Source organism: Varanus komodoensis, unplaced genomic scaffold (genome assembly GCF_004798865.1).
Source record: "Varanus komodoensis strain SLA01 unplaced genomic scaffold, ASM479886v1 scaffold34_3, whole genome shotgun sequence".
Taxonomy (NCBI): domain Eukaryota; kingdom Metazoa; phylum Chordata; class Lepidosauria; order Squamata; family Varanidae; genus Varanus; species Varanus komodoensis.
The window spans coordinates 957,182-971,384 of record NW_025335855.1 but is presented as its reverse complement, the minus strand read 5'-3'; the positions used below and the strand labels follow the sequence as shown (position 1 = coordinate 971,384).

At 54.9% G+C, this 14,203-nt stretch overlaps 1 protein-coding gene across 3 annotated transcripts; it reads right to left on the bottom strand.

Annotated features, from left to right (window-relative positions):
* Positions 1–1,742: 1,742 nt before the first annotated feature.
* TEDC1 (tubulin epsilon and delta complex 1) lies at positions 1,743–13,924 on the bottom strand. 3 transcript variants are annotated; one of them, XM_044439426.1, is made up of 7 exons: positions 12,844–13,923; positions 11,990–12,157; positions 10,534–10,632; positions 3,356–3,442; positions 2,964–3,167; positions 1,905–2,314; positions 1,743–1,860 (listed from the first exon to the last, which is right to left on the bottom strand). In XM_044439426.1, exons 1-6 carry the CDS (start codon positions 12,901–12,903, stop codon positions 1,919–1,921), a joined length of 1,014 nt encoding a protein of 337 aa, XP_044295361.1. In that variant the 5' UTR covers positions 12,904–13,923; the 3' UTR covers positions 1,743–1,860; positions 1,905–1,918. The 3 variants fall into 3 exon arrangements, with proteins under 3 accessions (XP_044295361.1, XP_044295360.1, XP_044295363.1); XM_044439425.1 differs by having other exon boundaries at positions 1,743–2,314; positions 12,844–13,922; XM_044439428.1 differs by lacking the exon at positions 3,356–3,442 and having other exon boundaries at positions 1,743–2,314; positions 12,844–13,924.
* Between the last annotated feature and the right edge of the window lie 279 nt (positions 13,925–14,203).

Genomic DNA, 14,203 nt, shown 5'->3' with positions numbered 1-14,203 from the left:
GTGCAGAGGGGACTCCCTGCCCCTTTGGCCCCAGTGGGGTGAGAGCTCAGTAAGGAAGTCCAAACAGTTTATGGGCCCGGTTTGGCCTGCAGACTGGGGCGTCCCCTCCCTGCCTCCCTCCCTCCCTCCGGGGCTTCAGGAGGCCTCCTGAACGCTTCATGTGCCACAGCAAGGAAACCCCTGTATTTTGACAGGGAAGGGAGAGGGGAAATGTCTCCTACCCTCTGACTTGCTACATGCGTCAGCCAGGCAAAGCCCTGCATGTTACCAGGCGTGGCACCCGCGGAGGAGGAGCGCGCGTGCAGGGGGGGGAGCGTCTCCTGGAGGCCCCCAACACGCCCGCGGAGGCAGGAGCGGAGCAGAGCAGGCGGCGTGCTTGGCTGTGGGGCCCTGTGGCCTTGTCACACAGGCCGTTTTTGGGGTAAATTAAAGGGCACACGTGGGCGCTTTTAGCCCTGCGCATTCCTGGAGGGCCTCGAGACCCATCCCCTGGGTTCACAGCAGGGCCACGGTGGCCTGGGGAGGAGATGCCCAGAGCACTCGCGGCTGCAGGAGGGACATGGCAATGACACTGCAAGAGCACACCCTTTCTAGGTTTCCTGACAGATGGCATTATGTTGGGAGATCCACAGGATATTTCCCAATATTTCTGTCTGCCATGCACTCTATGATGCTAATATGATCTCCCTTCCCTTTATATTCCCACTAATGATATTAGCCAAAACAATTGATGAAACCATTTCAAGAGACACCAAATTCCCCTCAAGATGATACAGACAAAACAGCCACTCTTCCTGATTCCTCTTCGGTGAAGGAAGTCCAGGAAGGCAAAACCGAAAAATCAGTGCTATTTCTGCAAGGTGGACGTGCAAACACACATGCTGGCGCATCGTTTTTTCTTACAGGAAGAAGGGGAAGGGGCCGGCCGTATGCCATAACGGGAGACTTCTCTCAGGGACACACACGTGGTAGGTCACCTGCAAATGCGCTGCTTCATTCTACTAGGCTGGTCTACGTGCAGGTTTCAGTTTTCATGGAAGGTCAGTTCCTGCCTTCCGTGCGAGGAGGAAGCTCCTGCTCTGAGCAACCCTTCAGAAAGAACATCCCGTGCTCCGCCTGCGGAAAGGCTCTGCTTGCAGGAGGCCCCTTTGCCCGGGAAGCAGCCCGGCCGGCCCCCGTTTCAGGCCGCTTCCACGCCTCATCCAGCAGCGCACTGACGCGCCTCCCGCAACGGGCATCGCTAGGGAACCGGCTACTCAGAAACCTTCCTCTCGCCAAGGGCCGGTCGCTCACAGAAGCTGAGCAGTGACACTGGGGATGCGTCGAAGCGCCACAGGGCCGCCCCATCTCCCGCTTGGCCCAGTCTGGAAGGCAAGCTGAGCCGACTGGAAGTCTGCAACACTCTCAGAGGGAAGGCGGTGCAACCTGTGGCCGTCTTCCAGGCCACGTGCCGCAGGGCAAGCGTCCACACAGGGCCCCACTCCTGGGGTGAACAGCCCTTCCTCGGGGTGGCCACGAGCACGGGGCTCGATTCCTGGCAAGCGCCATCCCTGCGCTGGGCGTGCTCACCAGGAGCTCGGACCTCGGGGGGGGGGAGGGGGGGGGGGGGGGGGGAGAAGCTGAGCCCAGTCCAGGGAGGCCAAGGGGGGACCGACCGCAAAGCCGAGTCTTCACGCCTCCCCAACACCCATACATCAAAAACGTACAGCAGGCGAGTTCTGCAACTCCCATTGACCAAGTGCTGCTTTCGGGATATATTTTAATTGTTTCCTTATTTAGCACCCCACAAGATGCAAAATGAGAAAAATCACAGTGCAGGCGAAAAGCTGTCCCCCACCTCCGCCAAGGGGGAGCCTGCCCCTCCCTGCATGGCCCTGGATGGTCCCTCCAAAGCAACCGAGCCCCGCCGGGCGGCCCCTTATCTGGCGCTCGGTCTTTCCGATGGAGGGATGAGAAGCACGTGGCTGAGCCCCTCCGCGGCTCTGTGCATCTTCCGCCTGGCCTCTTCCTGCCGCTGCTCCAGCGCCGTCCTCAGGGCTGCCTCCTGCTTCCTGAGCTCCCGGATAACATCCGTGGCAGCCATCCCGCCCGCCGCTGCTGTGCCGGGTGCCGCTGACCTCCCGGAATCCATTTTGCTGGCTGTTGGTCGCTTGCCTTTAAATACAAGTCTGTAGGGACCGTGTGGCGCACGGATGCTACAGGCACCATGATGACATCCAAGGCCCGAGAGTTTCAGCTTCGCGGCCTCTTGTGCTTCCTCAGCAGCCAGACGGAGCTCCCCATCTCCCAACTGGTCCTGCTCTCGTGCCTGGACCTGCGAAGGGAACACGGGATCCGGGCCCACAGTGCATGCTGCAAGTGCGCAAGGATGGAACGGAGCCTCCCTGCCTACTGGGGAGGGCAGGCTGAAGCCCCCGCCGACCCAGGGATCTGATCCAGGCTGCTCCCTCCCTCACCACGCCATCTGCTCTGTGGTCTGTTTCCCAGTACTAAACCTCTGAATGGGTGCATCCACTCCCAGGCGTTTGGTGGCATATGATGGGGCGGGTGTTCAACGTTGGGTATTTTGAGTCCTGGGATCATAGCATAACTTTTTAGCTGCCTGAAATTGTTTTTAAATTTTGTGTAGCAAATATTTTACATTATACTTTATTTAAAATTTACATGAAATTACTAAATTTCATGTAATTTTGTGACATGAGAAGGCGAGATACTCCAGAGAAGACCATTATGCTAGAAAAGTTGAAGGAAGAAAAGGAAGGCCAAAAAGGAGAAAGATCAGCTCCAAAGGAGGCCGGAGCCTGGATTCTCCAAGAGTTGAGCAGGGCTGGGAAGGACGGGGCGTCTGGAGGGCGCTTGTCCACGGCGTCGCCAGTGGCGCAGAAATGAAACGAACAACGAACACAATGAAACTCCGATTCAATCAAGCTGGACGTCTACCTGGCCTTCAAAGCCACGCTTACCTTTCCAGAGCAGCTCCGCTTCCTGCACGTTGCGCGTTCACGCAGTTCACCACGAAGAGTCGCTAGATCTTTCCTGCATTCCGCAAGTTCCTCAAGAATTCTGCTGATGCCACAGCAACCCAGGTCAGCGCTTGGGAGGGGGGAGCCCTTGTCGCCCACCGTATGGAGCTGTGCATCGCCGGCCTCGGAATCCAGAACAGTCTCCTGTGGAGAGGGGAGGGGAATTCCAAAGATTCCACATGCCGACAGAGGGCCTGGCCCCAGCGCCCATCCCAGAGCACGGCAGGACCGTGCCAAGAAGGAGCAGCCATCTGATGTCCAGCTCTGGAAAAGACCTCTTTTCTCTGCAGCCCAGAGCGAGCACAAAATGCACCCCGAGCACTGAGCCGTACCATCCACTGCCAGAAAACCAACTCCAGGGGCTTCCACTCCAGAAAGGCCTCCAGGCGAGCGCTCTCCGATTCCACGGACTGCAGCAGCTGGACAGAAGGGAAATGCGTCTCAGGGAAGGGAGCTGCTGGGAGGCTCGTGAATGCGAGGCATGTGGAAGTCAATCAAATCACCATGATACGCCTCACATGGCAGAGGGTCCCTGACCGGACCACTGGAGCACAGAGCCCAAATTCTGCACAGCAGCCTCAAGGTTTTGCAGCCAGATATTTAAAAAGCGACTCGTTACTGATCCGAATGAGATTCTGCATGTAAGCGGCCCTTTCCAGCACTTCACAGACAAAGCTGCCATCTCCAGACAAGATCTGCAGCAGACCAGGGAGCCAAGGCTCCAGGAGAACGCCTGGGGCCACCCCAGCAGCCCACAGCTCAGCACTCTTCATGCTCAGCTGCACGGCAACAACAAGCCCCACAGACCGCGGGGCTCCCCAGTGCTCCTCGACGCGCCAGCGCTGTCCCTGTGCTGGGCCGTGCCGCGTCGGCCGGCAGCTGGGGCACGCAAGGCAGCGTGTGCCCTGAACCCCGCACCCCTGCTCGCCGTGGCAGCAGCCTCCCGCTTCCCAGGTGCAAGGGCGAAAGAGCACTTTCCCAGAACGGGAGCCTCCCTCCGTGCGAGGCTCCACAAGCAAACTCCCGGCGTCCCACCGCTCCTGTGAGAGCCAAAGCAGCATGCGCCGATGCGAGAGCGGAGCGAACCGAGGCCCAGCCGCCTCAAGGCAACCGGTGTTCTCACAGCGCAACAGCCCTGAGCAGCACAAACTACCCCACGTGTTCCACTATGTAATTTTTGGCACCAGGTGAAAGCCTCTTTATTTTCCCAGTATTTTAATAGTTAACTTTTTAACTTTAGTTTCGACATTGCATTATATCCTGCATCACTGCTATACCTCTGTGTTGATTTGGTTTCAATTGCTGTGGTTGTATTATCTTACACTGACTGTTTCTTTCTCTCTTTCTTGTGTGTTTTTAACTTGTGTTTACTGCCCAGAGAGCCTTGGCTATTGGGCAGTATAAAAATTAAACAAATGAACAAACGGAAAATCTTCAGAACATTTTCCAGTGAAAGCTTAAACAGTTCTGCTAAGTTAAACTATCCCCATGATAAAAGATGGCCCCATATGCATCGGTGTGGAATGTCACCCACTTCCAAAAGAAAGAGGGAGAGCCCTGCAGCCCGTAGCTGAATCTTGAAGCATGGGAAGAACCACAGAGCTCATCCCAGTCCGACCATCTCAACTCCAGTTCTAAGGACAAAGGCGACACATGAGGCAGAATTAGCCAAACCTCCCATCGTGGCTCGGCAGAGGATGCGAAAGCACCCAAAGCACTTGAGGGAGTCCTCTCAGTTTCAGTCTTGCGAAAAATTCACCAGGACTGTGGCCTGAGGGTCCGGATTTGCCTCAGAAGGCTCAGCCGGAGCACCGTGGCCCTCCCATTTACAAGCACGCAGTAAGCTGACAGACCTCGGCGGGAGGACAGGAAGCCACCAGGGAGGCGCTCCGTTGCCTGAAGTGCGAAGGGGCTTTAAGGCTGGAAGCTCTTTGCTCCCTGTGTGGCAAACCGACGGCTAAGCAACTCTGTTAAAATTGCAGTAAGACTGTAGGCCAGAAATAGCACCTTCTAAGACCAGCCAATAACCAACTGCCTTCCCGAGGTTATTTATTTGTTTAATTTAAATCCTGCCTTTCTGCTAACGAATGGCTCTCTAAGCAACCGGCTAATAAACTCTGAATTAAAAGCAAAGTATTAAAGAATAGTGTTAAGACAAACGAGTCAAAGCACAGTGAATAAACCATAAATAAGCAGCCCACGCCCCCCCCCCGAAGCCCCCCATACACAGACTAGCTTGCATGCCGAAGGCCTGCCTGGTTAAAGATGTTTTGGCCTGGAAGCAGCCCCAGGAGGCCCCCTCCTCACCAACATGGCCTCCGAAAAGGGTGGCCCTGAGAGAAGGGCTCCCACGGGAGACCTGGAGGCCAGGCAGGGAGGTGGAAGGGCAGGGGATGTGGGCCGTGGGGGCATTTTGGGCAACTCGACCCCGAGTGACCCGAGGCTTTACACATGGGTCATAACTCGCACTCCGAATGTGTGCAGAAACAGATCCCTGCCTTAGCAGGCAGAAGCGGGTGCAAGAGGACCTGCCGGCTTGCCTTCGTCTTGGCCACAGAGGAGAACGGGCAGGCGACCGGCAGCGGCTCCGCGGGCAGCTCACTCCACGTGGCGCGGCCCTTCTGCGTGGCGACGCACGGCCGGGCGGTGGGGCAGGCTGCCTCGCGCGGTGCCCGCAAGTCTGGGGCCAGGCCGCTTCTGCCCCCCCGCCCCGCTCCCCGGCAGCCCCCCGAGGGCAAAAGCGGGGAGGCGGTGCCTCGGGGTCCACACAGCGCCAGGTCACGCGCAAGCCCACCAGGGCCATCCCGAGGGCCACATCCCAAACCCACCCAGGAGCTGCCCCACTGCCTCCCCTGCACGCGTGACCTGGGCATTCACGCTCCTTTCCTGGCACTCGTCTTGCCCGGCTTTGCCAGCTGCCTCACAGATGATTTAGAATCTGAGTATTTTCGCTTTGATATCTTAATTAGAATGATGTACTGAATATATTAAAAAAGAATCCTGTCGCAAGGCTAAAATGTATCCCAGGATTTAAAGAAATTCCACGGGACGGGGCGATTGGGATGTTGAACTACTTGGAGCCACTTAGGCTTTCCGAATTTGCTAAAACCTTTTAGATTTAATGGTAAGGCTTTAACCTGCACCCAACCCTAGGGTTGAAATCAGGAGGAAAAGGAAGTTAAACGAGAGTGGAGACTAGGCTCCCCTTCTCGCGCAAGAGCTGCCACGAGCCCTCGGGACGCCTGTGCGTTGCTTGGAGGCCCTTCCTGAGGCTGCAGCGCAGGCCCGAAAACAGCACTGTTTGTGAGCAGGAGCGCTTCTGAGTGCTCCCCCGGGAGCAGCTTCTATTGACAACGTACATGGTTCATCGTTCATCTATATTGCTTCTTTCAATGCGGTCCATGTTTTTGTTGCCACAGGTTGCTTAGATGGGCTGGTGTGGGGGCGACCACGCCAAACGTGCTGGTCCAGGAGTCGGCTGAGGAGTGTGGGACCAGCTGCTCTACTGAAACTTGACACGCTGCACCAGGTCCCTTCAGCCGGAATCCAGGCTGCATCCTATGGCTTCCTTCACAGGTCAGACAAACTCTTACTTGGTCAACTTTTGCCGTCAACTCTCCCGGCGTGACTGCCTTCCCCAGAGGGTTTTACGTTCTCATGATGTGCCCAAAGTAGGACCGTCTCAGTTTGGCCATTTTCGCTTCCAGGAATTGAGTTCTGAGGTTCCCTTTTGTTAGGAATTGTCTCCGAACCAAAATAAAACCTACCAGATTCTGGCAGGTTCCAGTTGACGAGGCAGCGTCAGAATCAAAACTGGGGTTAGCAAAAGATTTTGCAAGGTGAAAAGCCTCCCTCGGGCAACAGAGCGGGACCCTACATGGCAAGCACACTTCACCTGTCCTCAAGGAGGCAGCGGCATGACCATGCCCAGAAGCCCCAGCCTGGACTCAACTGTATCCGGTCGCTACCGCCCAGAAGCAAAAGCTAGCCCCTCTTTTAAGGAAAAGTACTCGAAAGGGGGTAGGGGAGCAACACTGGGGTCTCTTGGAAGATGCTGATTGTCGGGAGCCACTTCTGTCTGGATTTTGGCCAGTGACAGGACTGTGTCAGCCACGGGTGACCTTCATCAAGAGACAAGGGGGTGCACCTGCCAATTCCGCCCACTCACTCATCGGGTGCTGATACCATTAGCCAAGGTGTCCTCGTGGATCGCCTCTGGGCTGGAGGGGAAGCACGGTGCTGCAGGGGCCCCCGTCTTCCCTGCAGGGTGGATTCTGGAGAGCAAAACTGGGGGGCTGTGTCTCAGATCTCTGGCAGCTGAGCTCTGGGGTTCCGCCAGGTTCTGTCCCGTCCCCAGAGCGACGTGACATCTTTGCGCAGCTGCCAGGAGCCTTCTCTGGGGGATCTGGACCCAAGTGCCATCAGCACACCGATGACACCCAGCTCTGCCTCCCTGGGGCAACTGAAGCAAACCCTAGCTCAGCATCTGAGCTCAGTGATGGGCTGGACGAGGGCCAAGAAACTGAAGGTGAATCCTGGGAAAATGAAAGTTCTATGGGCGCGCGATCGCAGAGTCTGCAGGGTAACTCTGGATGGCGCTGCACTCCCACTGTTTCCTGGACCTGGGGGACTCCAAGGTCCATTGCGGTTTCTGGATGCCCAAGTCCTTGCGCGGAGGGCCCGTTACAACCTCCAGCTGGCTCAGCAGCGACTGCCTCTCCCGACAAGGATGGCTTGGCCCAGCGGTGCAAGCGCCGGCCATCTCGAGACTGGACCGCTGCAATGTACTCTCTGCAGGGCTGCCCTTGAGACTGCTCCCAAAGCTGGGGTTGGCGCAACAGGCAGCCGCTTGGCTTTTGCCCCTGTCCAGGCTCCAGCTCCCTTGCACGAGCACTGAACTACTGGGACCAGGGCAACTGCAAAAGCGCCTTTGCCCGACCCGCCCAGCCACTACGCTCATCGGAGGACCGTCTCCTGGAGGTTCCTCTGGGCTTCGTTTCAGTGGCACTCCGGGGGGGGGGGGGGGGCAAGCAGCTGACAACACGGTGTTTTTTTCTGCTCCTGGACAAAGGAGCTAAAATCACTCCTTCCAGGGACTGTTTCCTTGCTGACCAGCTGTGGCCTGAATGTCACTTTGTTTTTAAGTGTTTTAATACAATGCTTCTACTCTTTTATTTATTTCAACATCCTGGGGTTCACTGCTCTAGAATGTGTGGATCTGTTTGGATGCAGTGTTACAGAAATACTGCAAATAAATAAATGAGCCCACGCAGGACCTTGTTGTATCCAATGAAAAAGTAAAATAATGTTGATCTACTGAAGTAGCGGCATACCTTTTAAAAGGTCTTGTACCAGCTTCACAGACATAATTTAAGGCCAGTTAAAACACTGCATGGCAGTTTACCCCTCTTACACATATAGCACCATTAAATTAAATAACATGCTATGATTCTAAGCCACTAAGGCCATCTGTGAGAGGTAAGCATATCAAAGCTAAGGACTGGAAAGGACTGGGAGGGGGAACGACAGACTTCCATATAAAAGAAGCTTCACATATTGTCACCAGAGAATATAATTGCTGCACAGTCTAAGAATTAATGGACTGGAGTATCATTTTTCAAGAACCAAGGAACTCTGCATGCTTGGCCAATAAAATGCAGAAAGTAATAACTCTTTCTTGAAGCTTTCCTTAAAACGGTGACAGCAACCAGAGCTCTGCAGCTCTATTAATCCTCTTCCCGGTATGGAAAATTTTCACTACGGACACATCTCGGAGACAGACGGCGGCCAAGGGAAATGTTCCGCTCAAGGAAGGATGCTATGAAGCAGAATGACCGGCTCAAACATTCTGAGCGTGCTGCCAGAGCCTCCCAGTGGGGCATTAATTGCAAGCACAAGCTGCCCAGCCTGGAAAGGAATCCTGAAGAAATAGATCAGGATTCAGAGCTGCCATGGACAAAAAGCATCCTTCTCAAATAAGAGGAATGTTCGAACCAGATGCCCTGCCGGGAGCTGAGGAAACTGGTGTAGTGGTGAAGCGTGCAGGACTGGGACTCCGGCACTCTGGGTTCCTGTCCTGACTCAGCCATGGAGCCAACGAGGGCTCTGGGCCAGTCCAGCCCCTCAGACCAGCCTACCTCACAGGGTGGCTGTTCTGGGGATAAGACTGAGAGCCGCAGGACGAGAATGACGTGAGCCACTTTGAGTTTGTTATCAGAAAAAAGTAGGATATAAATCTAACAAACAAACAAGGAATTGTATAGAAAACAGAACTGCCAAGATCATACTCCCTCTTATACAGAACTTTGGTATGACCACAGTTAGAATATTGTGTACAATTCTGGTCACTGCACCTGGAAAAGTACATTATTTTGTTGGCAAAAGTACAGAGAAGAACAACTAAAATGGTGAAGGGGTTGAAGCAACTCTCCTAGCTCAGAAAAAAGGGGAATAAGGGGTGCTTAAAGTTATGCATAGTTTGAAAAAAGTGGAGAGGGAGGCATTCTGTCCCCTCTCCCATAATAGTAGAACTCTGGGTTATCCCACAAAGCCGACCGGTGGAAGATTCAGGACAGATAAGAGGAAGTGCTTCTTCACACAGAGCATGGCCAAATGACTGAATTCACTGCCACGGGAAGGAGTGGTGGCCAGCAATCTGGATGGCTTCGAAAGCGGACAGGCCAGAGTCATGGAGATGGAGATGGAGGCGGCGGCGGCTACTGAAGGTTACTAGGCCAGCCGGCCATGTGCTTCCGCCATTATCCGAGGCAGCATGCCTACGCACACCAGTAGCCGAGCAGGATGGGTAGGTGGGACTCTGGCATGCCTCCTGCTCGAGGGATCTGGTGGGTCGCTGGGTTGCCACCCTGTGAGCAGAGAGCTGGGCTGGGGGACCAAGCGTCTGATCCCGCAGGGCTTTTAGAATCCATTCCCTGCAGCTGAAGAACACCACACAGAACAGGAAAACCAGCAGCATTCTGCCAGGAGGCCCCGTGAAAGTCGATCAAGTAACCGCCAATCCAGTGTCAAGCAGCATCCAGCGCTGCTTTCATTTAAAGGGTAAATTTATTTATTTACTGCTAGGCTTAGGCTCATTCCAGTGTGAGGGAGCACGGCTGTTTCCTTCGGAATGCCAGGGCACCACCGGCTTGCCAGGAATGCTTCAGGAACATGGGACACCTCATGCCGTTGCTCACGCCGGCAGCCTGCAGAGTACAGCTTGGTCCTCTGCACCCTCTGAAGGGGCCTGGGAGGTTTCATGGTGCAAGCAAAAGCTTTTCTGGAGGGCTTGAACTATGAAGCTCTTAACAACCCATTGCATCTGGGTGCCTCTTCAAGGTCAGCACCACAAAAGAAACAACCAGCGAAATGAGCCAGGCCTTGGAACTCTGAAGCAAGCACGTCTCCCTCGAGGACTGAACATTTTTCAGAAAGGCAGTATCCAAAGTCGTGTCGTGTCTTTCCCCACTGAGTTGTGAACACGGCGACAGACCCAGAGAAGACGTATTACCTGCTTGTAGTTTTCTGGTTGTCTCATCACATCTACCTCTGTGGCTGAGAAATGGCCAATCATGGGATTGGTGTGAGAGCCAATTGTACAGGAATGTATCTGGAACACAGAGATGTAGATAACACATTTAGATCTCTGTAACGTCTATACTGGGTACTGCTGGGCACGATAGATGGCAAAAGAAGAAGGGGACGGCAGAGGATGAGGTGGCTGGATGGAGTCACTGAAGCAGTCGGTGTGAGTTTGGGTGGACTCCGGGGATGGTGGAGGACAGGAATGCCTGGAGGAATGTGGTCCATGAGGTCGCGATGGGTCGGACACGACTTCGTGACTAACGACAACAACAACAACGTCTATACGCACAGCCCATCAGGGCATCACTAGTCCTACATTGTTTGGGGCTAGCAGATTCCTGGAAGAAAATGAATTTGGACACAAAAGCAACCAGCATTTTTTCTGCTTTTTCCCTGATGGGTAATTTAAGGAAAGGCATCATTAGAAAGAAACCGCTGTTCAGCATTCCAACCGTTGTGCTGACGTTTCAGTTTGGGGAAAGAAGAAAAAAGAGTGTCACGGGCTGAACCTCATGGCATCTTGAAAAACCAATCAAGAAAGATGTAGAGTGACAACACCGACAAGTTCAAACAAACCTCCCACCTTCCGAGCACAGACAGCAGACTCTGGCTGCCGGAGCATCAGAAATGAGAGAGAAGCTGCAGAGCAGGGATGCATCAAAAAGGGACGTTATCCCGCAGAATGCTTTTCTTTCGGTTTCTGCTATCAAACAGACCCCTCTCAGTGGCCACCATCTCTTCTTCCCTGCTAGCCCAGAAAGGGGAAATCTGAGGGCTGCTACCCCTTCACAGCCCTCCCTCTTCTGGAGCAATTACTGCATTTCCTTGACAGCTGCCAAACGCTGCTCAGATTACAGCCGAATGGGAGGGAACGCACGGGCTGCACCGAGGGGGCATCTCACCCAGTCCTTCCTGCACTGCTTGACAAGCTGCATGAGAGGAAGAACATGCACCTCACTCCATGCAGTGCAGTGCGGATGGTTGGTGCTCCCGCTCGGGGCACACGGAAATCGAGCTGCACACTCTACCCTGCAGCTCCTAATACAACCAGGGATATGCATGCATTAACGACTTTACGTCCATAAATCCCGTTAGCTAGACTGAGGGGAAAGGCTAGCAAATAGTTCAGCGTGAGAAAAGGCGGCAGACCACGTCACCCTACTTATGCCAGCTTTTTAAATGTCCTAGAAGGTGGGAGGGCGTCCCACGCTGGTCCAGGCACCATTCATCTGCCGGGACAAGCATTACTCTCTGCCTGCAGTGGGAAAGCTATTCGTCACACGTGTAGGGCATGCTGGGCCTAACTTCACAGGCAGTGCTACTGTGGCCCCTGCGCGGGAAATCGCGCCTGCAAGCGTCAAGGAAGCCGCTCCGCGTCCCACCTTGTGCAGGAGCTTGCACTGCTCTTGCTGCTCAGCAAGCCAACTCCGCCACTGGAACCGCAGGCGTCCGTATAACCACTGCAGGTGTCGGACGTCTCGCTGGCCTTGCAGGCGTTCTTTCGGAGCCGGCGTCCTCCCGCGATGCAGGCTTCTCAGAGGGCTGTCGCACTAGTATTGGGAGACCGCAACCAGATCTTCTCAGGTCAAGGAAGAGCATACCCATGAAGAAATGCCACCAGGCACCGACCTATCTAGTCTTGCGCCGTCGGCTCCAGCCGCGGCTCCGGCTCCTCGAGGTCTCAGGCAGGGCAAGCCCTTCCAGGTCCTGCTGCCCAAGACGCCCTTTTCTGGAGCTTCAAGTGCAGGTCCTTCATGCAGACAGGAAAGGCCCCTCACAAAGCCACAGCTGCCAGGCCTACGGCATGGCGGGGGCAAATCCCCTGTGGCTTCTCCGCGAACTGCCTCCCTCCAGCAGCTGTCCTGCGCTGCTGCACCTGAGGGAGCAGGGGCTGCCAGGCTCCGCCTCCCTCTCCTCCGCTGGGGCCAAGTGCAGGGCAGCTCCTCCCCAACGGAGGTGGCCTGATGCTTCCTGCCAAGCATGGCTTGGGACAGCGCTTCTACTGGAGCTCACGCACGCGGCTAAAACGTAATGCACTCGACAGCATATGCATCCACTCCCTCTAATTAAACTTTCCTCAAGGCGTTCTGAGAAACCGTCTCTAATGTGCAGCTGTTGCCCACACCAAGCCGGGAAGAAAAAGGCCGTGGGCCGAAGCACACATCCAAGCCTGACATCAGCCCCCAGTATCCCGCTGCTGTTTAAAAGGTTCCTGGCGAAGCATCCAAAAACTCACCACACACACCGCTGCTTCATCCCAAGGCTTCAGCCTACTCAGTGTCAGCAGCTGCTCCATTAAGCCGATTCTGCCCAGGAGCCAGGAGAACGCCAGCAGCAGTTCCCTGCTCCCCCCGGAACCATCAGAAGGAAGCTGATAAAAGTTCCATCTTCTGTAGCCGTGGCTCCAGGCTACGCTTTTGACCAATCTGACGTGGGTTCCTAATTAATAGGTAAGGCAGAAGTTGTTACTTTCCAAAGACCGTGTCCCAGGAGGGTAAAACTTTCAAGGCATTTCACACTGTGAGTAGGCCATGAATTAAGTTCAAGCATAAAACAGCACGGCAGCTTTGCCTCGGGATTTCCTACAACAGGTTTACCAGTAGACCTAGCTGGCTAAAATAAAGCCGAACCAAAGTAAGGCACGGGCAGCAAACTTCTGTGGCCCTGTGACCCCACATTCTCAGACATTCATCAGTAAAGGGGCCACTTACTCCAGGCCCCCTCTTGACCCCTCACCTCTGACACAGAAGGGTTTGAGCCCCAGGAGCCAAAACCATTAGAACCTCAGGGCTGGTCTGTGTCTCCCAATGCGAGCGGTGTCCTACCCTCCATGAATGCACAGGGCTTCCACCGGGCCCTCTTGTGGAAAGTCTGTCCAGCAAGTGGGCAAACTGTGGCAGGAGCTTTGGCCTACAATTCCCATCTGCCCTAGCTGATACCGGCAATGGCAAGACCAGTAGGCCAAGCGTTCTCCAGGGTCACAAGCAGCCCAAACCCCACTGCGGAGGATCTCACACACGTCCTGATCAGAGCATTCCTTAAATGGAACAGCACTGCAGCACTAATGCATGCAGAGAGCAGCAGACAAATGCCACAGTAACAGTGGGAAACCAAATGCACGGGCAGCTTGGGAGTGCTCCTCGACCCAGAGCTGTCACTGGAGTTCCAGGTGGCGGCAAGGAGTGCTTTCCTACGACTTCGACTGATCCAGCAGCTGTGCCCTTACCTGGATGGGCACTCCCTAGCAGCAGTGATGCATGCTCTGGCACCTTCCCGCTTGGATTACTGCAACATGGTCTACGTGGGGCTGCCCTTGAAAACGGTCCGGACACTGCAACTGGTACAGGATACAGCTGCCAGGATGCTGACGGGGACTGGCTGTTAATCTCACGTGACGCCAGCCCTGTACCAGCTCCACTGGCTTCCAGTTCAAGTCCGGGCCCAATTCCAGATGCTGGTTTTGACCTAGAAAGCCCTAAACGGCTTGGGACCAGGATGCCCGAAGGAACGTCTCCTTCCTCACATGCCCTCACGCCCCTTAAGATCTGCGGGAGAAGCCCTGCTCTGGGCACCCTCCTTGAAGGAGGTAAAAAGGT